Source organism: Ostrinia nubilalis, chromosome 6 (genome assembly GCF_963855985.1).
Source record: "Ostrinia nubilalis chromosome 6, ilOstNubi1.1, whole genome shotgun sequence".
Lineage (NCBI taxonomy): Eukaryota > Metazoa > Arthropoda > Insecta > Lepidoptera > Crambidae > Ostrinia > Ostrinia nubilalis.
The window spans coordinates 4,894,370-4,919,710 of NC_087093.1; the positions used below are offsets into that span (position 1 = coordinate 4,894,370).

Below are 25,341 nucleotides of genomic sequence, written 5' to 3' on the forward strand. Positions count from 1 at the left end.
TTAAGTACTTTTACCACAATTGAGATCGCAGTTTTACCGCAGGGCTGACTTCTTGAGCTGCGTTTGAGTTTATCCTAGTTTTCCCATCTCTAAAGTTGACTACTAAAATATTTACCCCGGATCTTCGGGCCCCGGGTCTGAATCACGCCCTGGGACAAACATTTGTATGTTGGGAAAGCGGCTCTAGTATTTATTTTAAGTTACGCCGTTTCATGCTAGTACTCCCTAGCGACTATTCAAACTATCCAAATAGAAAATGTTGACCTAACGTCAATCCTATTTGACTTTTACATGTTTAAACCTATGTGCAAATAGATTGGTTCATCGGCGATTTGCGTTTAAGTAAACGTCGTGTCTAAAAATGTTTCGCCGAATGATAACATTATTATACTCTATTAGAAATAAAATTGTATTTTAGACATAGTTTGAGTTGCACCACCTAACTTTGACCGTAACTTTTACGATAACCGGTGCTTTTTGTATGGAGATTGACAGATTTTTGACGATTGTTTAAGTTAAAGTAAGATTGTGCAACCCAGCCTTAGACACTGGGTGGGTAGACACATAAAATTGGCAAAACAACTGTTAAAAATTCGTATTATAAGTCTTAAACTTGCGTCGTGAGCAATTAATACAAAATTAGTTCTTTGTTAATCCTATTTTTGCTGCTGAAACACTCAACGCTACAGGCTGAGGTGTTGCGTGCCATTCCTCCATTAAGAACAATCGGTGTATTTACATATCAGCCTACCCGCAACACGCCCGCGGCTCAATCTTATCGCTGACTCAACTTAATGCTGGTTTAACTAACAATTAAGCCGTAATTTCGGAACTATCGTACCTACAATTAAAATACCTACTTGGGTTTTTATTTAGTATTCAAGTTGATCTGTCTGATTTTACCCAATTTTTTATTGCTTTTTACCTTAAGTTTTTAATCAAATCAATAATTTTGTTTTTAAATTTCAACCTATCTTTCAATTTTATCAGTCTGTTACAGAAAAGCTAGCCCTAGTCCGCGATTTAAACACGGTCGCAATTTCTCACTAATTAAATGTCGTAAATCACTTGGTAAAAGTTGGTTAAATAATTTAAAGTGCGTAAAAACAAAATAATAGAAAAATGTAGGTATTTAATGAAACGCTGATATTGGCACACAAAAATGCTCATGACGATATGATATTTCATGAATATTATGTGTATATTTTAAAGCTAACACAACGTTAGGCACGACTGCGTCCTAATTGCTGAAATTATATTATGAGAAATAAAAATACCAACACGAAAATGGAGAATGAATTGTATAGTACAACCTTCACATTTCGGGGTATAATCACATCTATTACAACTTACATAAGATGCCAGAGTTTTCAACTTAATGTGCCGTTGTCCGTTATGGAACAATTATATTCGTTATGGCACTTAAAAGGCGTTGTGTTATTTTGTTTTTAAAAATGGTAATTTTCTTTAACTGGTAAAGAAGAATAATGAAAAATAATGCGTTACATTGTAAGCAGTATGTTGCTGTTCACAATCTTTCGACAGTTTACAATCTCGCGAGTTAGATTGTAATCTAACGGTTTTTACAATCTTACGGTGATATACATAAGGTATTTATTCATTTCTAGGCTTGTAGTTCAGTAATAGCGCTTTAGTAGCGATCACCATAGTAAAGCAATTAACGCCGCGGGCGCCAGTCCGGCACACGAGCCACCCGATCTGGTGGCTGACCGATATCACAATATCATTCTGCCATTCAAAGATCATGTTTCCAATACGTTGCCGCATATCAATCGTTCTTGTATAATGAAGCCCAACCAAACATGGTCAGACTGTTAAAACTTAACGATCCAACTGTCTGCTATTTAGTCAGTATATCGAGCTTTTTTTAATTACTTTAATTGCCTAGGTCAAACGAAATCGAAGAAGGTCTTGAATTTTCCATAGATTTTTAGGTTAGTTTGAATGGAATAAATGCCTTGTAGTATTTAAAAAGTAATCATAGGTCATGACTAAATTATTAGTGTTAGTTACTGTGCTCAATTGCTCATCGCTCTACATTTCCCCTCAACGTATTTTTATGTAGAGTCCGATGCGTGGGTGCCAAATTAATCAGTAAAATATGTATAGGAATGATCGAGATCACTTCAGAACTTATAAAACTAAGAATAGATTTCAGTCTGTGTTCGACTCGATCGATAAATCTTTGAAGTTAGAATAGAGCAAGTTAATTTGATAAGTATTTATAGCACTGAATAGTTGATTACTGTTTTGATAATACATATTTAGGCATTGTTAGTATTTACAGTCCAATTTAAAGGCTAATTTCAGGTGGTGAAGACATATAAAAATAGTAAATGCTGAATTAATTCAAAAGTATGTTAATATCTGTGTACTCATTATCAAGACACATCACAGTTAAACTTCTGCTTGGTCTAGGAATGAGTACCTAAGGCTGGGTTGCACCATTTTACTTTAACTTTGTCAATCTTCAAAAATGTGTCAAATTCCATACAAAAACCACCGGTTATCGTCAAAGTTACGGTTAAAATCAGGTGGTGCAACTCAACCTTATTGGTGTAAAAAATAAACTAGACTCTTCCTATGAAAAACCTTAGGTAAAAACAAAAAACATAGGTACATGTTATTCAAATTAGCTCACGAACATATTATTATTTAATAGTTGTTACATAAAACTGCTATTTTGTTTATTTTACTCGGTTTGCGTCGAAATTGTTTGCAAGCCAATATCATTTTAATAAATAAATGAGCTTTGCCCATTATGAAGTAGCTTATTTGTTATTAGGAGCAGAGTAAACTTAATAAATGTTAAACTCTCAGTATGCAATATTCGTGTATAAATGTACCTCCAAAACAAAAATCCCGAGGGCACGTACTTAATTTTACTCGTATTAATTTTTAAATTGTATGTCTGTAAACGAAAACGAAATAAAATGACAACAGGCACGGATTTAGTTGTTCTAAATTGAATTATTATTCTTTTTTTATCAAAGCTGATAATCTATAGAGATGTCAAGCGTAGAATCCAAATATAATTCAATTTGAAGCCTCAATATAGATTGAGGTATAGGTTGGTTTTAGTAATCAAAAATAGAATGTAGGTATGACTGAGACTGAATAAAGTGTTGAGCGTCGTTTATATTACATACTGAATGTTTTATTAGATACTGTCTGTGTGTTTAAGAGGAAAATTAGGCAAATTACCAGTTGAAAGTAAAGAAAAATATTTATTTTGTTCGTACATAAATTAAAATTGCACAGTTTGAATAAAAGCAGTCAAGTTAGAAACAAAAATGGCTACCGTTCAGCATGTGTCATGCTCTGAGCTGGTAGAACCCAGAACATGACGCTGTTATTCTGCCGAAGCTCTCTCCAATTCTCTGTCTCTTGCGCGCGAATTGGAGAGGGCAGTAGCAAACATCAGAGTTTTGAAAACGTTTGCGATCAGTAGGCAGTGTTAAAGGCAACATAACACTAAAGTATGGACTCGTTCGCAACACGTAATAATCCCTAGATACCGCTCTATGGCGCTGTGTCGTGCCGGCGGAGCTCGATAATAAACCGTTTAAACGTGAAATGTAGATAAATGGAAGCGATGTTCGCTCCGAACTCTCTTTTGTGCATTCGATAACAACGGCGTTTCGTTTTCGCTGGTTGTTAATACTCGTATTATAAACGGAATAAATTAATGTATTACTTACTTGAAAGATTTTTAAAGTTTTTGTTTGTCAATTTAATTGTTAACCTAAATAAGTGTTGCTTGGGACGCTAGGCTAATGTATCATCTGAAAGTCATTAATCAATATTATTAAGAAGTATCATCTAATTCAATGGGTAGGTAAAACCACTTCGTTTCGTAAACGGTACGTGCGGCGCATATTTATAGGGTGTGAAAGTTCTCTGATAATAACAAAAATCCGCGGATATGATAAGCATTACATTACATTCTCTGCCACGTTAAAATCCACTAACGTGGCAGAGAGGCAATTACAAAAACAACGCGGAGGCGTAATATTCATAAAGTCAACTCTAACTTTTCCTTGGGGACGCTACCCACCACGTCGTGACGAATTTACGTAATGTGAAATGAAATTATAATGCTAAGCTTGAAAAAACATAGTCGACCCGATGTTAGTACGGTAATTCGCTTAGATTACAAGTTGGATCACATAAACTGCGCTATTTGTATTCCTAATATGGACATAGTATGTGATCCATGACAAACGAAATTCGTGCGTGTAGTAAATGTTTTTCAGTCAAGAGTCTAAAAAACTCAGTTATTTCAATTCTAGTCAGGGTAACTAAACGGCCAAGTTTTATTAAGTCAAAGTCAACATTTCTTTATTTGCATAGACTATTATAATATAATGCTTACAAATCGTCAAATATTTTGCTCTTATGGAGCCTCTACGTGTCTCATAATCTTTTTACCCTACCAGCGCTTCGAGACCAACATTTGGCAAGTGTGCTAATATCTAGACTTACAGATTAAGACACTTAAATACTAGTAGAAATGACTCGCATAAATAAATTTGAATAACTTAGATTGACCAGTCCCCGAAAGCAGCGCCTGTTCACAGACATGACGAGTGAACCAGCCATCGCTTCACTCGACCATATTAGAGGGAATGTAACGACCCGCCTTACTATTATGAAACAATAAAGAGGTAACCTTTGTCTACAGTTTTGGTTTGAAATAATTGCTTATTTCCCTTGAGATTCATATAATTTAGTCGAATTGAAATTCACATGGGTCGTACCAATCCTGCGGAGCAAAGGAGTAAGTATTTATGAACCGTTATAAGTTAGGTACGTGGTTAATTTGGCATGTTTTAACAAAAACATGTGTAAGGTTTGAATATTCAAAAATGCCCCCCCCCCCACCCCGGAACGCATGACTGACGGTCAACCAAAGCATAGAAAGTTAATCTCATTATTTAAGCTGCGTCTCTACTTAGCAATGAAATATCTTCGGCCATGATACACCAGAAAAATACCTATACCTAACCTACCTTGTAATAATAGCTATAATGTTACTGGGCTACCTAAATTCGTAGAATTACAAAGTACTTTTACAGAATATTTGTTTTTTGGCTAAATAAACGCTTAAAAATAGGGGATATTCAACAGTTAATTTTAAAGCAACATAGTCTAAAGATTAGAAAATGTGTCACAACTAGCCAAGTCCCCCTGCGTAGTTTTTTTAAACGTAAATACCTACTTTAACAATCCGGCTTTTGCCTAAAACTTCTATGCAAGATAATCTGCAGTTTTTTGTCACACTGTCACGGAAAAGTTTCACTTAAGTTTCACTCTATTCTTTACCCGTTCACCGCTAACCCACATGTTGAATACGTGTTTTCATTTCAAGCTTGGGGAATGATAGATTGTCATAATATATCATTTCTAATGCGACAGGTCTCCACCTCGGCGAGGACAGCAGCCAGTAACCGGGAGATCGTACTTTTCTGAGGATTAATAATAAATTACGTCATAGACATGCTGAAACTTCGGAGACGGTACAAATTGGTTGGAAACTGCTGAACTATTGTGATGTACGATATTAATCGTAGAATTCTGTAAGTGGTGCCAAATACATATTTGTACGTATGAGGCAATTCTGAGAGTATTATAAGTAGATAGTAATCTATAAAAATATATTGCCTGGGTATTAGATAAGTACTTTATAAGGTTTTCTCGAAACGGTAGGGGAAAAAATAATTAGATATTTAAAGGTTCCTTAAGAGCATTTGAGAATTTGTAAGAACTTATTTAATTGGTCTTAACAATAAAGATATTTTGGACTTTGATTTTATTTTTCATAATAAGTACTTAATAGTCACAATATGACGCAGTTGGAACAAAAACTATCAGAAGTTTCCGGAATCGAAATCAGAAAGTTATGAATCTCGACTTGGCTTAAGAAATCTGTCGCAAATATTCGCCAGCGTTTGAAATGGCCAGTCCATTGGACAAATTACTCCCGTCGTGTCCATTCCGGAGTTTTACGACGAAAGTGAGCACCAAGCTAGATGTCGTGAACTTTACTGTTAAATAATTAGTTACATCAGACTGGAAAATAAGATGATTTTCCCTTATTATTAATATTAATTTCTAAATATGAAGTTTTTAATCGCGTTTATTAACTTTTTTTAAGAGAGACCAATATTTTTCTTAAATATGTAGTAGGTTTCTTATGTAGGTATTATGGCAGACGGAAAAGGAAGTAAGGCCACTTCTATGGATAGTGTATTATAGTCTATCCAATATAGCTTGATTAGAATGACGGCTGTCAAACAAATGTGACTAGTGCTGGGTATGTTTCGTACGGTTCACATAGATGTATCGGTAAGTTTTCGAAAAAATGATATAAAAAAATGCACCCAATTTTTCTTCATATCTTTATTCATAAAAATGACAATTATGATTTAAATTTAAAGACAGTAAAATTTAAAATTCATGTCAAGGGTGTACAACCTAAGTCGTAGTCATTAACATCAGTGTTCTTCAGTGGTTTTTGCCTCTCGCTAGAGGGCGGTGGGCATCTCTTCTAGAGCAACGGTGCTATGAATACCCAAAAAATTACCGGTGATTGATTTCCGATGTTTGATTATTTAAGAATGAAATGTTTTTTGGTTTTTAATAGTGAACATTTAGAAAAACGTATAACTTGACTTAAATATGTTAAAAAATTAGTTAGAAAAACAATTTGTTAAATATGTTAAAAAATTAGTTTTAATTTAATATGACATTATTGTCGATATGTCCCAACACTAACATTTTTGTAACTCGAGATAACCTTGTAGAGACGTCGTTAATACTCTAGCTTGATTTTTATAATTTCGAATTACTACTTATTGGTGTAATTGAACGCTGCATTTACACGAAATTAACATTTTTATTGGAAGCACTGTCGTCGAAAATATTGTTTGTAGGTCAGACGTGAATTATTTCTTGTCCGCCAATATTTAGCTCTCATTGATCGCTACTACAAAGTTATGTCGTTACTTTTGATGGCAGCTGTCATTCTACTCAAGCTATATTGGATAGACTATAGTAAGATTTCAAGGTTTTTTTACTTAAAGCTCTTGATAAAACAATAATGACAAAATAGGTATATTAATTTGTCGTTTTCAATTGGTATAAAAAAATAGTCTACTTAGGTTAGACTCGATAATTTCAGCCCTTGACTGAACAGTTCTTATAATTCAGCGTTTTATACGTGAATGTTTATTTATCTTCTACTGAGTCTTAAATTTTGTTATCCCGAAACTTCTTACGAACGTGTGCTAAAAGTTTCTATCGAGACGTGAACACACTCGTAATGTTGTTCCATTTGTCCTTGTACAGTTGCGTAGAGATAGGTACATAAGTACGTATAAAGATTCATTATATATTTTTACCTTGTTCTGGAAAGAACCTGGTAATCTTCAGGTGATTAGTTAAGATTAAAGGGATCAATTTGACTTGAAACAACTCTAAACGATACAATTCAAATAGTAAATAAATATTTTCTTAAACTTTGGGTAAGTTTAGAAAGCGAAGAACCAACAAAAACGCAAGTAGATAAATCAATATAACCAATGCATGGTTGGATGGTAGAGCAAAGTTAAGACAAAAAAATAAAATCATAGATTTATCGAATAACATTTTTACTATTGTAAGAAAATCCTATTACAATATTTTATTTTCAAAATTTCCTATTACATTTTGAAAGCGCAATAATTTACTGTCACTCTTCACGTCTCAACGACTCCGTGACTTCACAATTTCACATACACATGGAATCTGATTTGACGTGAAAAACACTTTTCATATGTCTCAGAAAGAAATCACAATTTTCACAGAATTACAATTAGATAATTAGATATGTCTCCTCTACTTGTTTCACATAAAAGCCGAAGACCTTTCATGGAAACCATACTTCCTTAAAAAATATTTTTGATCGACGATTTAAGACGAACATGCGATCAAAGCAAGAATTTCAAGTCAATTATTGGCTTGATCAACTAAATTTAGCTGAAATAACGGCTACAATTATTAAGTTAACTCGCAAAATTAATTGATGAAACGTTTAGTTACACCGCCAGTCTTAACTCTCTCTAATATTAGTTATTGAACTGAAATTAACGGAGCGCACTTACAATACGAATTGTACTCGTATATCGATTTTCAGAGTTACTCAGAGAACCAATTACGAGTGAGTAACCGAAGGTATTCTGTGGGAATGTAAGTTATTCGAAGACCTCAGGCGAAGAGGAAATTTCCCAACATGAAACAGAATAACATTATACGAATTAAAACGTAAGAATAAGTAGATAACATTCTCGTTTTTCATCTGGATTAACTGATAAAAAAGCTATGTAGGACAATATAAAATATCATAATACAAACTAACGGATTATTATACGGAATCTGCAAGTGTGTTTTCCAATGAGCCTTAACGTTCGTAGACCCGATCACCCTTAGGAAATAAAGTTTCTCAAGGTGACTATGTTCTAGAAAATGTAGTGTGGATAAGTCACAGTGATTTGGTTAAGGTAGCGGAAAGTCACTAGATGTAAACGACCCAAAGTCACTTGATCAATCGTTTTGTTACTGATGAAAGCTGATGATGATGATCTGAATGCCTTCAGTTACAAGGTAGGTGGTTAAAAAGATTAATTTTAAATGGCTTCTTTTAGTTCTAATAGGATTTCCCCCTACACGATATACACACAACCTAATATAAAACCGCAAACCGCTCTGGGGTTTGCACTGTCATCATTTGATGTACCAAATATCATGTCAACACACACGCCGCTGGGGAAAGCCTTGTCGCGAACTTGAAACGATTTTCGCATACCTACATTTTTCCAGAATGTGTACCGCAAAATGTCGACAAGTCAGACGAAAATTGCGCCCTTTCGAGTTTTCAGGCGAGCTGCGCTAAACTTTGATGTGAGTAGAAATCGCTCAAATGCAAGCTATTACCTAATCGCATGCAGAATTATGTACGTCTAATAACACAGTAACGTATAGTGGTAAATAACGCAAATATTAGTTTAAAATGTAGATATATTTCTGAAAATATCTCGTAATAGGTACCTCGTATTTATGACTTTTGCATAGTTTCTTTTCAGTATTTTCAGTAATTTTAACATTTTAAAGAAGTACGGGAACAAAACTATTGATATGCTAAATCGATTTCTCGTACCTATACCTCACACAACTTTTCATGAATATTGTTCAACTTTCATGGGTTGAAATCGTCTTTCTCTTTAGAGCTTGAGCAAAGCAGGAAATACGTATAACGTAACATAAAAGTACATAGTTATTATTTTTTTTCTGGCGTCAAGAATCGCCTCTCGATCTAAATATTTTTAAAATAACTTGAAAAATCGAACTGCCTAAAGTAGGAATCGAAGTGTCTAATGTTGATGTTAAGTTGGAAACAAAATAAACGATTTTTTTTCTTTCTTTCTAATATCCGTTTTCACCATCAATCGCTAATTTTTAAGTGACCTTTATGGTAACAAATTAACAATAAAAATTTTGTTTACATAGAGGTTTCTTAAAAATTAGGGATTGATGGTGAAAACGGGCATAAGTAGCTCTGATGGAAGAGCAGTCGCCCGGCAAGCGAAAGGTCGTGGATTCGATTCCCTTAGGCATTTCGATATTTTCAAGTTATTTTACTTAAAAGTAATTATTTCACTTACCAAACACTATCCCCGTCAGGGCCAGCAGTAGAAGTTGGAACTGCGTCATGCAGCTTAGCATCTCGGTGATCGCAGCTCACTGGCAGTCGAATATCACCACGATGATGCTGAGCCAGCACATCTTTGACGATTCACTGCAATACAATAAAATTATTTCAATAAATCTGACACATTTATCTTAATTCCACTTAAATAAGACATACTTTTCACTAATTTCCGAGTTAAATTACAGAAAATAATTGAATTGACAAAATATTGGAACGCAAAACAAAAAACGATCGCGTCACAGCAATGAAAAAGAAACATTTATTTGTGGCCAGGCTGTCTGGGTAAGGAGTTCATTTACAAAAAAAAGTTTATCTCCAAACCAATACAACATAGGCGCTGATTTTAAAAAGTTAACCGCCCGTTGAACACTTGTTTAAATTGTCATTTAGTATGGAAATATCATTTTACTAATGTTCAACGTGTGCTTAACTTTTTATTATTATTACAAGCTTTATATTGACTTCACTTGTTAGTATGTGTGGGACAAATCTTGCAACTGAATTTAAGACCACTTCTCCTCAACCGATTGAGTTGAAATTTGGTATACTTATGTAAGTACCTACGATGACAATGCAATGTTATGGTACCATTGAGCTGGTCAGATGATCGAGTCAGGAGGTGGCCATAGGAACTCCTAAACGAAACGACGGAATCGCATCGAGTTTGGGTTCGTTGGATTTGTCTTTTCGAGCAGTTTAGTGCTAGATTATGTCCAGGGTCCTGATGATGGAGTCAGGAGGTGGCCATAGGAACTCCTAAACGAAACGGCGGAATCGCATCAAGTTTGGGTTCGTTGGATTTGTCTTTTCGAGCAGTTTAGTGCTAGATGATGTCCAGGGTCCTTATGATGGATTAGGGAGGTGGCCATAGGAACTCCTAAACGAAACGGCAGAAACTCATCGAGTTTGGGTTCGTTGGATTCGACTTCTCGAGCACTTTGGTGCTTAATAATGACCCAGAGAGTGAGATACAACTTAAAAGTGTAAAATAAAGTTATAATAAAAAAAAACTTTTTTACAAACAAGCTTTATCCTGTTTGTTTTTAAAAAAGTTTTTTTTTCATACCTAAGGTCCTAGAGTAAGTGCACTTATAATCTAAGGCTGAGTTGCACCAACTGACTTTAACTGTAACTATAACAATAACCGGTGTGTTTATATGGAGTTTGACAGGTTTTTGACATTTGTTAAAATTAAAGTAAGATGGTGCAACTCAGCCTTAGCCATTTAAAAATAAAATTTTAATAGATGTATCATATTATTTATTCTTCTTTTATAAAGTGCTTTCAGTGAAGAAATATTATGTTAGTATTTGAAACTACATGTATACTTGTATTTAAAGCTAAGCTAAAGGACCTTTTGTTAAAAAAAGGTTACTACTCTGTAAATGTATATCTTTCTGACAATTTATAATGATTTTTGTGACAATTTGAGTACCTAAGTATTTATTAATGAAATAATTTTTTTCTCTCCGACTGACATAATATTGTATTCTGCTGACATTTTCTGTATGACTTAATTAACTTATAATTATTAATAATTGACTTGTATTTGAATTTGAATTTGAATTTGAATTTGAATATTATAAGTAAGAGTCTCTTGCAAATCACATTAAACATCATTATTCAACTTAAAGTATTGCACGTTTTCTACGATATATTCATACTTATCATAAACTTTTTTTCACGTTTACCGAAAGCAATAATGAGAAAAAAATTACTATCTCAAACGTTAAGGAAGTACCTTATAAGTAGATTATTTATGTTTTGTTAGTATTTTACATAAATAATTTTTGTTCCAATGTTAATATAAGCGTTAAAGATCAATTTAACTATACTGCAGCACTACAGTTATTTCTGTATTATCAGAGATATTAATTATATTTGTTATACCTACTGTGTAATAAATTGACAAGCGTTATTAAGTAAAATATCTAATCTACCCCGAAGACACCGGTGAGTAAAATTAATTACTTAGTCCCAAACATTTCGTGAAACGCCGACATATACAGTATAGAGGTAAATATTTATGAGCTTTTAAAGCTCTAAAAGTTTTCGTTGCGACTCGACGACGTTTTTCGCAAGTTTTAAAAAGCTTTACAAGTGTACTCACTTTGGAATTCGAAGGAGAAAAAATAAGCTTCTTGCACACTTTTTATCTGCATAATTACGGCTTGCTTCAGAAAGTTTCAACGCCGACTAAGATTATTTCATCATTTGGATGTATGTTTGTTTACATTTAAGATTCATTAGGCTCCACATTAAAAATCTTTAAGTTCATCATTATAACTTGTCACCTACACAGCTGTCTGACCGAGAGTCTAGACAAAGTGACATTCGAAATCGCTTCATGGAGCGAAGACACGCTACCGGACTACAAGCGTTAGCGATAGAAGAAGAATAGCCACGGCCGTATTGTTTCGTTTAAAACAATTACATAAATAAAATTTGAGAAAGTTACATTTTATCATCTAAGTGACTCATGTGTGACAAATTAGAATAAAGTAATTAACCCTCCGAGTGCAAAGCGGTTTGAACTTAACATTTAAATAAACCCATTTGTGCCCACGTTACTCAGTTCAATTATAGTTGCAGCGCAAGTTCGCTACTCGTAAGTCAGTCCTCTGCCAATTTTAAACGTATTCCAGTCGACACTCGACCAATTTAGGTATTCGGTTATCTATTCTACTGACACGTGGAGAGACAACACGATATTCGAAGTCCATTGATGATATCGTTGTTGGGCAATCGCCGCGGGACACGTTGCCTGTAAGTCACGTGACAGTAAAAATTGGCTACTTGATAACATCAAATTAATGCCCGGTCACTGGAATTCCTTTAGGATATTATGATGTTTGAAAAGCGATATCTATGGGTTTTAAAATGTATTTTTTATGTAACGACATGCAACTCTTGACGCTAAAAAATTTGTTTAGAATGAAAATGCCATTATTCGAGCATTTGTTTGATACTTGAGTAATGTAGAAAATTAATGCTGTTAACACAGTTAAATAACATAACATCACACAAAACAACACATTAGGTATATCATTTATAATAAGTTTTGAATTGGCTACTTGCATACATATTATTATCCCCCCAATATACAGACAAGCAAGGTGTATACTTATATTCATGAGAATTAAACAGTGTACGTATCAGATAGTAAGCCTATCTATTTTCGACTGAAATTATCGTTTCATGTTTTAATGTTGTCCTTCACAAATTGTAGGGCATTCGAAATATGGGCCACACGATATTATTATAGCGTGTATGTATAGCTAATATCGGTTTCACGCAATTCAAATTCATATCGATCTGTTTTTACTTATAAACGCGAGTTTTCTTATATTTATCCTCAATTGGATCTGTTGGTAAATCGGTAAATCTTCAGAAAATGTACTTGCTTGAGACTGTGACTTATTTATTGCGCCATAGCGATAATTTTTCATTACAAGGTTTATTGTAGTTTTGATGTAGATACCGTAGAATTAGCTATTATTACTTCACTGTAACCCCTGACCTTCCCAAAGATGCTATTACACACACTTGTTGTTCACACGATAAAAAATACACCATCCTACCCATTACAAAAACATTGTTTTCTCACGACGACGCGACGCGACAAATGATTTGAATTGCACCTAGAGATGTGCAGTTCTTGGAAACTTTTCGCAAGGCGGCAATATTTCCAGTGGGGGCAGATTTTTCTGTTCGGTTTGGTTGGTGGTAGGGCTTGTTATAAATCCGCCTGGCTAGCTACCACCATCTTACCTAAGTCTGTCGCCATAACAACAATGTTAACAGCATTGTTGTGTTTCGGCAGTTAGAGGTAAGATAGCCAGTTCCTCTGCGGTTGAGTTGAGTCTGGGTGAAGCTCGCTTCCACCTTCGGCCTGATCATCACTTACCATCAGTGAGATACAAGCCAAGAGCTTCCTCGTTGTGGATAAAAAAAATATCCCAATGATATTAAAAAAAAAGTATCTATCTTCATCAAATATTATTACAATCTTCAGATCAAATCAAATCAAAAAAAAATTTCTTAGAAAGTTTAGTTCTTTGGGTAAAGACGAAAAGTTCACATCGTCTTTTTTGCTTGGGATTCGAGCGGCCCTGCGCTTGAGACATGAGCGACGAATATAAACACATTAATTAGTATAATATGATTTACTTACTTAATTGGATTGTTTAAAAAATGTTTTTATTCATAAAATACATAAAGTTGCCTCGTTTGATGTCGCTCTTTGTAAACGTTGCTAATTCGGGCGCCTGAAGCTTTATACAACTGTAACATTTCACTAATTCATTACACTCACAGTCACAAAGATCTTTACTTCAGTAGGTATTGATATCATATAATTACATAGTATAAATCAAAGTCGCTTTCCGCTGTCTGTCCCTATGTATGCTTACATCTTTAAAACTACGCAACAGATTTTGATGCGTTTTTTTAATAGATAGTGTAAAGCTGGGGTGGATCGCTAGTGATTAATATTTCTAATATTATACTTCGAATTCAATAATGAGATTTAGATTTTCTATTTGCAATACAGCTTAGGAAGTCGACATACATAACCGCGACGCTTGCGAGTGCATAAAGCAATGCATGGCAAACTCCAGAGCAGATCAACTTCATACATTTTGCATGAACAGCTCTGCCGACTTACCCGTGAACGCAAACAAAGTAGATGTACGTTAGTATTTGTGAAAATATCTTAGAAGTAGTTCCTACTATCCTTCGTACCTACTTGCAGGCATCAACCTAAATGTTTGCTATATTAAAGCGAGGCAGGTATTTTAGATTCTGACGTGCTAGGGATGGAAAATTAAGCTCGATTCAAACCCCCATAACGAATACATCTGAATGTGTGTAGCTGTAGTGATTCAAGAATTTGTTGAGAACTAAATAAATGTTTATCCCACCGCCGCTCGACTATTGTGGTGAGCCCACTCGTAACACAAGCTTATTTAGCTTACCACGAGGGGCTAATGGGACTATTAGTAATTTGGGCAATACAAATTGGTAATAATCTTTTTAAAAAAAAAAAAAAAAAAAAAAAAAAAAAAAAAAAAAAAAAAAAAAAAAAAAATCTATCTTAAGTACGCGGTTTAGATTTTTTCATAAAAATGTTTTTTCCCGCTAACTCCCGTTCCCGTGGGAATTTTGAAATATCCTGTTGTAACTAAGCTTTAAGTTTACTAAGGTACCTGCGTGCCAAATTTTCATGTACAGTCGCGGAATGAAAAGGTTCGTCACCTTAGTGTCGGTTTTCGCTTGCACTAGGCACTGTAAGAGTCAAACCTGCCAACATAACAGGGCAAGAAACAGTGCTGCTAACATTTAAATAAATATGACGCTTGCTAACGAATAAGGTTTTGCTTGTTTATTTTTCTATCCCATCAGTGCAATGCAATGATGACATTGACCAATTGACAATAGTTTTTTTTTATTTAATAGAAATAATAATGGCAGGTTGAACCAACAAGAAGGTTTTAGTTTATCAATCATAATAATCTTCTTGACAAGATAAATCGTCAAACAACTTTGATCTGAATAATTTTGAACTTTACTGACGAACAGTTAAAGATTATTTTTCTCTAACTCGAGATTATTCTGTAACATAGTTTCAAAAGGTAATATGTGCTCGCGATTCGTTGAAGGAATCAATTTGAAAACTGACGAACCTTTTCATTCTGTGACTGTACATAATTGACCTCTCTACAGATTTATTATAAGTATAGATTTTGTGGTTCCAAGGGGAAAATAGTGGTATTAAGAAGTAGAACTAGATGGGTCTATAATTCATTATACTACGTTTTATGGAAAGTTTTGAAGTTTGTAATGTAAAGTTTATAACAAAACGCAATTTCTTTTGTGGAAATACCAACCCAAATACCGCGGCCGTTATTATCAGTTTTCTTCGAAAACAGTGCTCGATACACGCCTACAGTGGTTTGATCAAAGACTATAATTATTATAATTAGATCAATTCTATATTCGTCTTTCCTAATTATGTTCAATGCCTTCATTTAAAATGTATTTATACCGTCAAGGTTTACTTTATTATTAAACTAGGCTTGCCTTGTTCCACTGTGAGTTCTGTTAATAAGAAAAAGTCAAACTCTCTCGATACAACTTACTTACTTAGCGTTCAAGGTCCGTTTGAAATAATGTCTTCGTAAGGAAAAGGGGCAGAGTGATTACATTGGATGAGGGAAAAGCGCTGTTATAATACTCTCGGGGATGAAAATAAAACTAAATGGCATCACAACTTCAACAAAGCCTATTTTTAGCGCAATCGAAACATCATCTACTATACATTTATTTTAGCTTACGGCAGCCCACGTCGCACGTATTCAAAAGAAAAATAATCTCTCTTGCTTTTTCATCTACCCACTTCCATTTCTTCATACATAAGTAAGGTTAAATAAGGTCGTAAGTACAACGATCAGAGATACGAGTATGTTCTACTTCGCTACGTTTGCCGAGACTAACTGGTCTAGGATACACGGCACGTGATTTAATCTTATTCAATTTTAGTTCAAATTCAAATTCTTTTTATTGTTCCATGTTGATATACAAGGTTCTAACATTTTTTTTCTCTTTATTTTATTTAGGAGCTTAGATCGATACAGTCGAACATGTCAGCTCCATATAACAAAAAACTTAGTATCTAAATCAACTTAAGACTAGAAATAGCAAAGTTTATCACTACTCTGGCTGCCTCTGATGACGGCTCTGCTAGGAAGTTAGACAATAAACCAACATCGTGTTTGTTAACATTGAGAATACTATACAGTGTCTCTAAGGTGCCGATTCCGGTCACACTCCATTAACAAGTGAAACACATCATCTATTACACCGCATATTTCTTAAGGTTCTAACATAATAGACTTATCGTCGATTTTAAACAAATGTATGGATTTATCGTGTAAGATCGTCAAAATGCCTCAATAAAACTGCATGTTATGCCGCTAGTCTGCATTTAATAACTTTCCTCCACCTATAATCGGTTCAGCGACAACCATAATAGCCGACTACTGCCTGCTAAGTTTCGGGCAAATGCTTAACAACTTGACTGCCCATTAAGACGATGGGCGTGCCTCGAGGTGCAGGGCGGAAATGTTCTTGATGATACTTAAAGCTAATAGATAAAGTGGGTCACCGGCTAATTTCTTAAAAAATATTGGCCATTAGTCAACCTTTTGATAGTTTGGTTAACCTACAAACCACTTTTAGCGTAAGAAAGAATGAAAACAGTAAGGTTTCAATTCAATTTAAACATTTCCAGGTGCCTAAGTTGGACAGCTTTAGTCTGATGCCACTAAAGGCCGTACGGTAAAGTAAAAGAGAAGCAATTGTAGTTACAAGTTATTTTGAATTGAAATGAAACAATATAGATTCTATAGTATAGAGGATTCATTCCTTTGAACAACGCTGCCCATATTACAAATCTACTGAAAGTACCTTTAACATTTCAAGACTACTATAAAAGACAAAGGAGCCCTTTGGCTGTCAATTAATCCGTGAACAAAACCTCTAGCTGAAGGATAAACCCTTTTGTATCACTAACGATAGTAGAGTGAAGTCAATCCTATAGAATCTACTTGTTGCTTGAAAGAAATTAGCGGAGCTACTCTTTAATTAATGCCTACAGCAGCGACGGTAATTACTGGTCATGTTACTGGAATAATGAGGCTTAAAATTGATGAGCATTTCTTTTTGACAAAGGTCGATGTCCTCGCCCTCATTCCCTCATTCCCTTTTTGTCAGTTATTTTTTATTTTTTAAATCAACCTTCTTGGAAATGAAACAAAATACGTTAGTAAAAGTGATTTTTGTATACAGCACTATAGCCCGTATTCACAAACGATGATTGTTATGTAAATCAGCAAATCCAACGCACAGCGTTGAATGGAGCTCTGTGATTGATTCGTGTGTCACCGTGTGTGTCCACGGCTCCACGCGCACTGGCAGATCTCATAGTAATGTTTGTGAATACGGGCGTATGTCCATTATTTCGCGCTCCAGAGTGCGTTCTCCTGGTATTTAATTAATTTGAGAATACATACTAGATATCGAGACCAAAGTTAGGTAGGTGAAGATAAACGAGCCTTAACGTCCATTGTCCAATACCAACTCGCGCATCATCGAATTTTATCACAAAATCAAACGCGAGATTTCGATAATCTAATACGGATGCGACGTAATTATTATTGTAAAATTGCAATTCTTATTCAAATCTGTTGTTTTATCAACAGGATTTAACCAACATTGATTGAGTCAATGACGGTCATCCGTTGACCCGCCCACGTCGTTGCTCAGAGTGACAAATGAAACGACCTCACTTCCTTCGAGGCACTCCGGGGTGTCACATTGCTGATATAACAGAAAAACAAACACAGTAGGTTTGCTTCTAATACTACATACTATCCGTTCGCTTTAAGTTTGCCGCTGGCGATATGACGTCACTCGAAATGAAGCGTCTATAACTTTAACAAACTATATTTAAAATATTTTTTATTTATTATCATTGATAAAAATTGTGTATTTGGTTAAAATAAGACACATTAATAGCGTTTAATCGCGGTTGGGAGAGGGGACGCGCATTCCACGGACCGACAAACTTAGCGCGAACGGGTAGTATATTGTTCGCAATATTGCCAACTGCTGGACAAAGGTCTCCCCCCCAAGAATTTCCACGAAGACCGGTCCTGCGCCGCTCGCATCCAGGCCTCCACCAGATCGTCGGTCCACCTAGTGGGAGGCCTGCCCACGCTACGTCTTCCGGCTCGGAATATTGGAATCTCGGAATATCGCCTTGCCACTATATTCTTAGTAAATTCATCCATTCATATTTTTAAGAAAAGATTAATAGAGACAGAATGGTTGGTTTCTTAGGCTGAGTTGCACCACCTAACTTTGACCATAACTTTGACGATAACCGGTGTTTTTTGTATGGAGTTTGACAGTTTTTTGACGTTTGTCAAAGTTAAAGTAAGATGGTGCAACCCAGCCTTAGTAATGTACAAGATGATAAGGCACAAGGAAGGGCGCGCAATGATAAATTATACTACATAATGACTGTGTTGTGTATTTTTTCAATTGATATTATGAACTCCCTGGTATTATTATTCTTAAATAACACTTGTGGGACCATGCTTGATCGACAATCATAAATTCAGTCTCAAGGAGACTCCCACGACATATTGGGCGATGAAGAGACGTTATACATGTGTATGAACAAAATTAAGTGGTAATAAAATGGAAGATTACTTTACAATATTCGACTAATTTATTGCTAATTTTCATTATTTCTTCGCTATGGTATGTCATATTATGTATCTTTCACTTCCAGTTCATACACACATAGCTTCATCGACTACCTGTCACTTCCTGAAAAGTCGCGGAAAGAACCCACTGTCCTGCTTTCACTGCGTCATCGGGGCGTGGAAGTAGGTCGATATTGTCTACTTGTTGCTTCGGAACAAACATGTTCAGACCTTCCAACATAATGTTATCTGAGATGCAACGTGGTGGAACTGACCGAACGAAATGAGTTTTGCAATGTGTTGCAGAGGAAACCATTGTTAGCAGTAGAGTTCAAATAATATTATTTTCTTGGTATTTTTACAGATAATCTTGAAGAGTTGGGTTTGCTTTGTTATCTTTTAAACTTTGAGTTTTTTCATCTGCAAACTGCCCAGATATTTTTCTCTATCAAAATAAGCAACTATTATTATTAACGAGTATGAATTTTCGGGGAACATACCTACAGACAGCCCCCAGGGTTCTCCTATCCATGGTTATTGTTTAGGTAATCCATACAAAAAGCGACAACCTGTAAATCTAGGCTTCACCAAGAGTTTGGTTGGAAAAGGATAATGCAAGTGAAATGTAGTTTAATGCACAACCGGAGCTTAAAAGGTGATCGTACTCTCTAAATAGGTGAAAACTTATATGTTTTCTTTTTCAAAGCGCTTCTCTAGCAGTACGAGTATAAACCCCCGCCACAAACTTTGAACGGTCGTCATACGTCACGGCGGAGCCAATATCGCTAGAAACACTCAAGAATTTTCAATTTATTTTCCCACTCGACGTTTTCTTCGAGCACACAATGAAGATCTTCGAAATCCGTTTTATAACATCTGTTTCCAAATATAAAGCTAACTCATTTGAAAAGCGTTCTTTGAAATGTGTAAATCCCTACTAACTAATATTCTAAATGCGAAAGTATCTCTGTCTGTCTGGCTATTACTCTTTCACGCCTAAACCATTGAACCGACTTTGATGAAATAGGACATAGGATAGTTTTACCCTGATTTTTAAAACAGGAACACGCACGATTAAGTTTTTCTGTGACAGACAAAATTTCACGCGGGCGAAGCCGCGGGCAAAGCAAGTAAATAAAATATTCGTACTAAAAACAAACAAAGTTTAAAGTGGAATCGTTTAGAATACTCGTCTCATATTGATTTAATCCTAGAATAGGTACCTACCTACTTAGTAATTGAGACGACCGACCTCAAAATCGCTAATCAGGTAATCCGTGTCACTCAAAACCTATTAGGTAGGCCGCCTAAAAAAGTCTGCGAACATTTTTTACGTAAATCGACTTTTATGCTGTTGAACAAGTTTGAGATTTATAGAAAAATGAAAAAAGATTTCAACATTCAACTTGTCACTATCTAAATAATATTATTTTACCCTCCTAATTACCACTGAACTGGTAGAGATAGTTTGACATCCATAAAAAACCTATGGTATTTGTCCCACCACTCTTGTATCTATAGCCTCTGTCTACAGCTTCCAGATCTACCAAACAAACTTATGTATATAGTTCTTATCCCGATTTTTACGTGCATGTTATAGACTTTATGCAGCTTAAATCAAAACTACACAGAGAAAAAAATTGAACAAAATAAATACGGTTAACATATTGAACGAAAATTGGTTCTCTTAGAGCGCGTTCACACTTGGCCGAGTTTTCTTTTGCGTTCAACTATTTTCCGTTTGTGTGGATATGATTCCGTAATCGATGGTGGAACTAGTTCTTTGAAAGTTACGCACCAGTGCTTTTTTACGTCATCGTTTCGTGTATAGGAACTTAGATCTAAATGTAGGTAAAATTCTAGTAAATAATGTTCTAGAATGCTGTGGAATGTTGATCGAGGGACAAACAGAAATTGCGTATTCTGGACCAGTTCTAATGTTGAATAAAGTTTTAGATAGCTATCTATATTGCTATCATAAAAAATATAAAATTTGCTGATCACCGGTGAATATTCTGCTCGATGTTTCTAACAGAGACCAAAAACAAAAGTGCCTACCTAACAAGGACTTTTTAAAACAGTATTCAAGAAGGTCGTAATATTTTTAATGTCAAAAATCCAATAACAAAATTACAGCGCTAATATAATTATCAACTCCAAGAAACGAAATAAAAACGTGTTAATTATGCTAACCTAATGAATCTGGTAATTATTCATTGTCCGACTTAAGCCGTACTAATCCGAAAAACTTAACTTATGCCCCGAACTTATGAATCATTAAAACGCCGAGATTTTCCTAAGACGGAAAGTAAACAAGAAACATGAGCTAATCTGAAGACTTAGCAAGACTTGTTGAATGTGTCGTGCAAACAAAGTCTTTAATTCCGGAGTTCATCGTGTTGTGACAGACACGATTTAGACCGGATTATGAATAAAATAAGCTGTCTTAGTCCAGGTTAAAATGTTTTCAATCCATGTTTTTCGATAAACTCGTACAGATTGGTACAAAGGTTTAGGGTAGCGAGGAAATTAATTTTATTGATTGGAGAATTTTACTGCACTTTTTATGACAAAAGACGGTGTAAAATGTTCAAAAGCTTCTTTTTAGCATGCTTAAAATGTGCTTTTATTAAAATTCACAAAGTGTACGTACATAAAGTAACTCGACGGCATATGAAGTGAAATATTTGTAGCACATAAGTTTGACTTTGTAATATTTGACTTGATAATCGCCATGGACTATTATTATTTTGCGGAATAAGAGCGTTCTCAACAAGCATAGCTAGTAAATATGGTGAAAACTTCAAAAAACTAATAATTATTTTATGTGAAATAATGATAATATTTTTTATAAAGATATGCAAAAAATAATTCTAACTATATCTCTGTTCTTAAGAAAATGCAGAGACAAAAGCAGTAATCATACAATTTTAGCAAACCTAGCATGATTATTAAAACCTCTTTAAATATTATACTCATTTATCTCTTTCATAATAAACGTAATATTATCACCTGACTCTAAGGTTATATGGCGTATTTTCAGTAGTAAAACCATATCTTTACGGCGTTTCAGATAGGCTGTGAACCTAATGGCGTATGCGTATACGTATAAAACTTTTTGCTTTTATGCGCATTTAATCTCTGTTATATTCTATTTCCAAGGATGTTTATTTGAACACTTGAATGTGTATTTTGTATCTCAAAATGAATCTTCAGCACATGTGATAAAGTTGCTTAAAGAATGACTCGTGTTCAATGATTTAATGTCACCCTAAAGAACATCTGTGGAAACTCAGGCTGTCTTCTTGCTCTCTTCCACAAAAAGTCGTAGTTGAATTTTGTATGTTATTTAGAAGCAAACAAAATAACTCTTCTTTTGGGGTTATCCTACTTCCTACGAATATTATAAATGCGAAAGTTTGGATGTCTGGTTGTCTGGATGTCTGGATGTCTGGATGTCTGGATGTCTGGATGTCTGGATGTCTGGATGTCTGGATGTCTGGATGTTTGTTACTCTTTCACGCAAAAACTACTGAACGGATTTTAATGAAACTTTACAGTATTATTGTTTATAACCCAGATTAACATATAGGCTATAATTTATGACGAACTGTGACAAACGAAATTTCACGCGGGTGAAGCCGCGGGCAAAAGCTATTAGTCAATATTTATTTCTTATTTTTCTTATTTGCTTGTTCTGTTTATTTGATACTCTTGTATCAGATCTGAGATCTATATGTTATCTTTATTATGGGCCAAATAGCTTCTCACTTCAGTTTTATGAGCTTCGTGGAACTTTTAATACAGAAAACCAGGTTTAATCAAACTTCGATCAAAAGCTACTTTAACTTAAAGTTCATAATTAAAAAGACAACAAACTTCAGAGCAGTCGTCGAGATAGATAAATCAAGTGATTTCTTCGGAAAATAAATTATGCGTGGATATTATCGGAAAGGTTTTTTTTTATATTTGACGATTTTTATCAAAAGTGTCAACATAATAAAATATTGATTTGGACTCTGACATAGAAACAATTACCTTTTATAAAGTCGTCCGTGAACCTTCGTATCGTTTCGTATAGGTATCAAGTATCAACATTATTATAGTCTTAACAGCCACACGTGTGAATTAAACCAAATACTTTCCACCAAAGTGGAGCGGAGCAGAACAAAGCGGAAAAATTTTCCATAGAATTTGACAGCGGCGGCGGCGCGGCGGAGCCGAGACGAGAAGTGGAAATAATGAAATCTGATAACTAATCAGATTTCATTATCAAAACACTTCTACGCTCTGCTCCGCTTTGGAGCGAAAAAAATCAAAATAGTCAACGTATTCAAAATTAATTATCCATTTGTACGTCCTACCGGGCATCTTTCACAAAAATCCCTGAAACCCTACATTAATTATGGAGCTCCATTTCCAGCGTGTCCAGTATAATTGCCGTGGAAACGAAAGGGGTCATGCGCTGGGGTGCAACGCTGACAGGAGTCTGACATTTCTGACATTTTATGGCGGCGTGGCTTTTACCTCGACCTTTTTAATATTTCGCGCGCACGCTCGCTCACCCCGCTCGGGTGTTTACGCCGTCTCATCCTGTTTTGCCGGTCGTCGTCACTTTATGTGAGTGCGGAAGAAAAATAGATGGGCCCATTTTGCGAAACTACTTTCAAGTTTTCGCTTTGCTGTAAAATGTTTTGTGCGATGGGATATTGTTGTGAAGTCTCGTGCAAGAGTGAGAGTTTTTATAATGTGTATTTTCATTTTAGTTCCAAATTTTTTGGCTTTTGATTATAAAAGTAAGCAACCAACCAGACCTGACAACACTGGGAGTTATGGGGACACAAAATTTTAGGACATGGGTGGTTTTAAGGCGTTGCTCCTCGGGACTGGGTGAGAATAGAAAAAAAGTAAAAATGGGGTTCGGCGCGGATAATGGTCCAGATTAAGGGAAAAATGCAAAGTTTCGGAAATCCAAGATGGCCGCCAAGTTGTCACCCGTTTTCGTATTGGAACTAAATTCTCCATACAAATTGTATGCAGGGCAGCGTTGCCAGACGTCCCGATTTTGGCGGGACGTCCCGATTTTCAAATCAAATTTAAATGTCCCGCGCGGGACAGGCTCGGTTCCGCTTTTCGGAGAGAGACACTCACTTCACCAGACTATTGTTTGAAACGCCATATTATTCTAAAGAATATTTTTTTTTTATTTCGATTTTTCTTTTTTTATTCTAAAGACGAATTTAACGATAGAGTAAATCCGATTAATAATATTATTTTTTTGTTAAAATACATTTTCTATGGCTACTTTTGCTATCTATTATCACGTAAACGTAATTTTAAGTCAAATAAAAAGAAAAATATTTGAAAACCTTTGATTATATACGTTTTTTTACTATGTCCCGCTTCTGACGGAAGAATCCCGCTATTTTCACTCAAAAAGTACCAAAGTCCCGACTTGGCGAAAAAAAAAAACTGGCAACGCTGATGCAGGGGGACTTAGTTAACGTAGAAAAAGGCGAGGCCGAAGGCCGAGCGATAGTTTAAAGCCCGTGAGTCGCCATAGATTAATTTTAATGCGTCAAAAAAGGACTAGAGCCCAGTGACAAACAGAAAGGCGAGGCCGAAGGCCGAGCGATGATTCGAATCCTAAGAGTTACCATAGATAACATGTGTTGCGTCAAAAAAGCAAAAGAGCCTTGCGTTAATTTTTGCGAGGCTAAGTTTGCGTCCACCACCACATTTACGTTCAAGTAACTAATCACTCTTAAATACAGTGGAACCGTACCTACTAAACTGTAGGTATTATCGAATGTGATGATATTATCGAATAGGGTTATAAAAATTGGAATCCACTTTATTCAACCGCATAAACGTTTTGTTTTCGTTGTGTGATTTCATATTCACTCAACAGAAATAAAAAATATAGACTCTATAGATAGGTCTAGGATACGTCCATTTATGCCATGAAACTGGTACTGATTTGAATATTTTTTCAGCTGACAAAAATATATTATTTGGAACGTGTTTTCGATTCCATGTTTATTCACAGTCATACAAAACGGCCTCAAACTAATATTAAAATATGAAAGACATGTCCCACAATTGAGTAGGAATAGACAACGATTTCTTAGTAAAACCTACCTTACTTAATATTCTGATGCTTTATTTCCAAGACACTTTGACATACCGACCCACGCTTGAGAGGGTAAATAAACTAAGCCCGTCCTACCCCGCCCTAAAGGGGTAAAGAAAGAAATGTCATCTACTTAAAACGAGAGAAAATACGAGGAATCTACACTA

At 35.2% G+C, this 25,341-nt stretch overlaps 1 protein-coding gene across 1 annotated transcript in view; it reads right to left on the reverse strand.

Annotated features, from left to right (window-relative positions):
- Positions 1 to 25,341, reverse strand: part of LOC135072435 (uncharacterized) — a 57,692-nt gene that overhangs the window by 26,176 nt on the left and 6,175 nt on the right. Inside the window, exon 2 of the mRNA XM_063966334.1 lies at positions 9,723 to 9,856. Within this exon, the coding sequence (XP_063822404.1) occupies positions 9,723 to 9,783 (61 nt within the window). The 5' untranslated portion in view covers positions 9,784 to 9,856. The remainder of the gene's footprint in view (positions 1 to 9,722; positions 9,857 to 25,341) is intronic.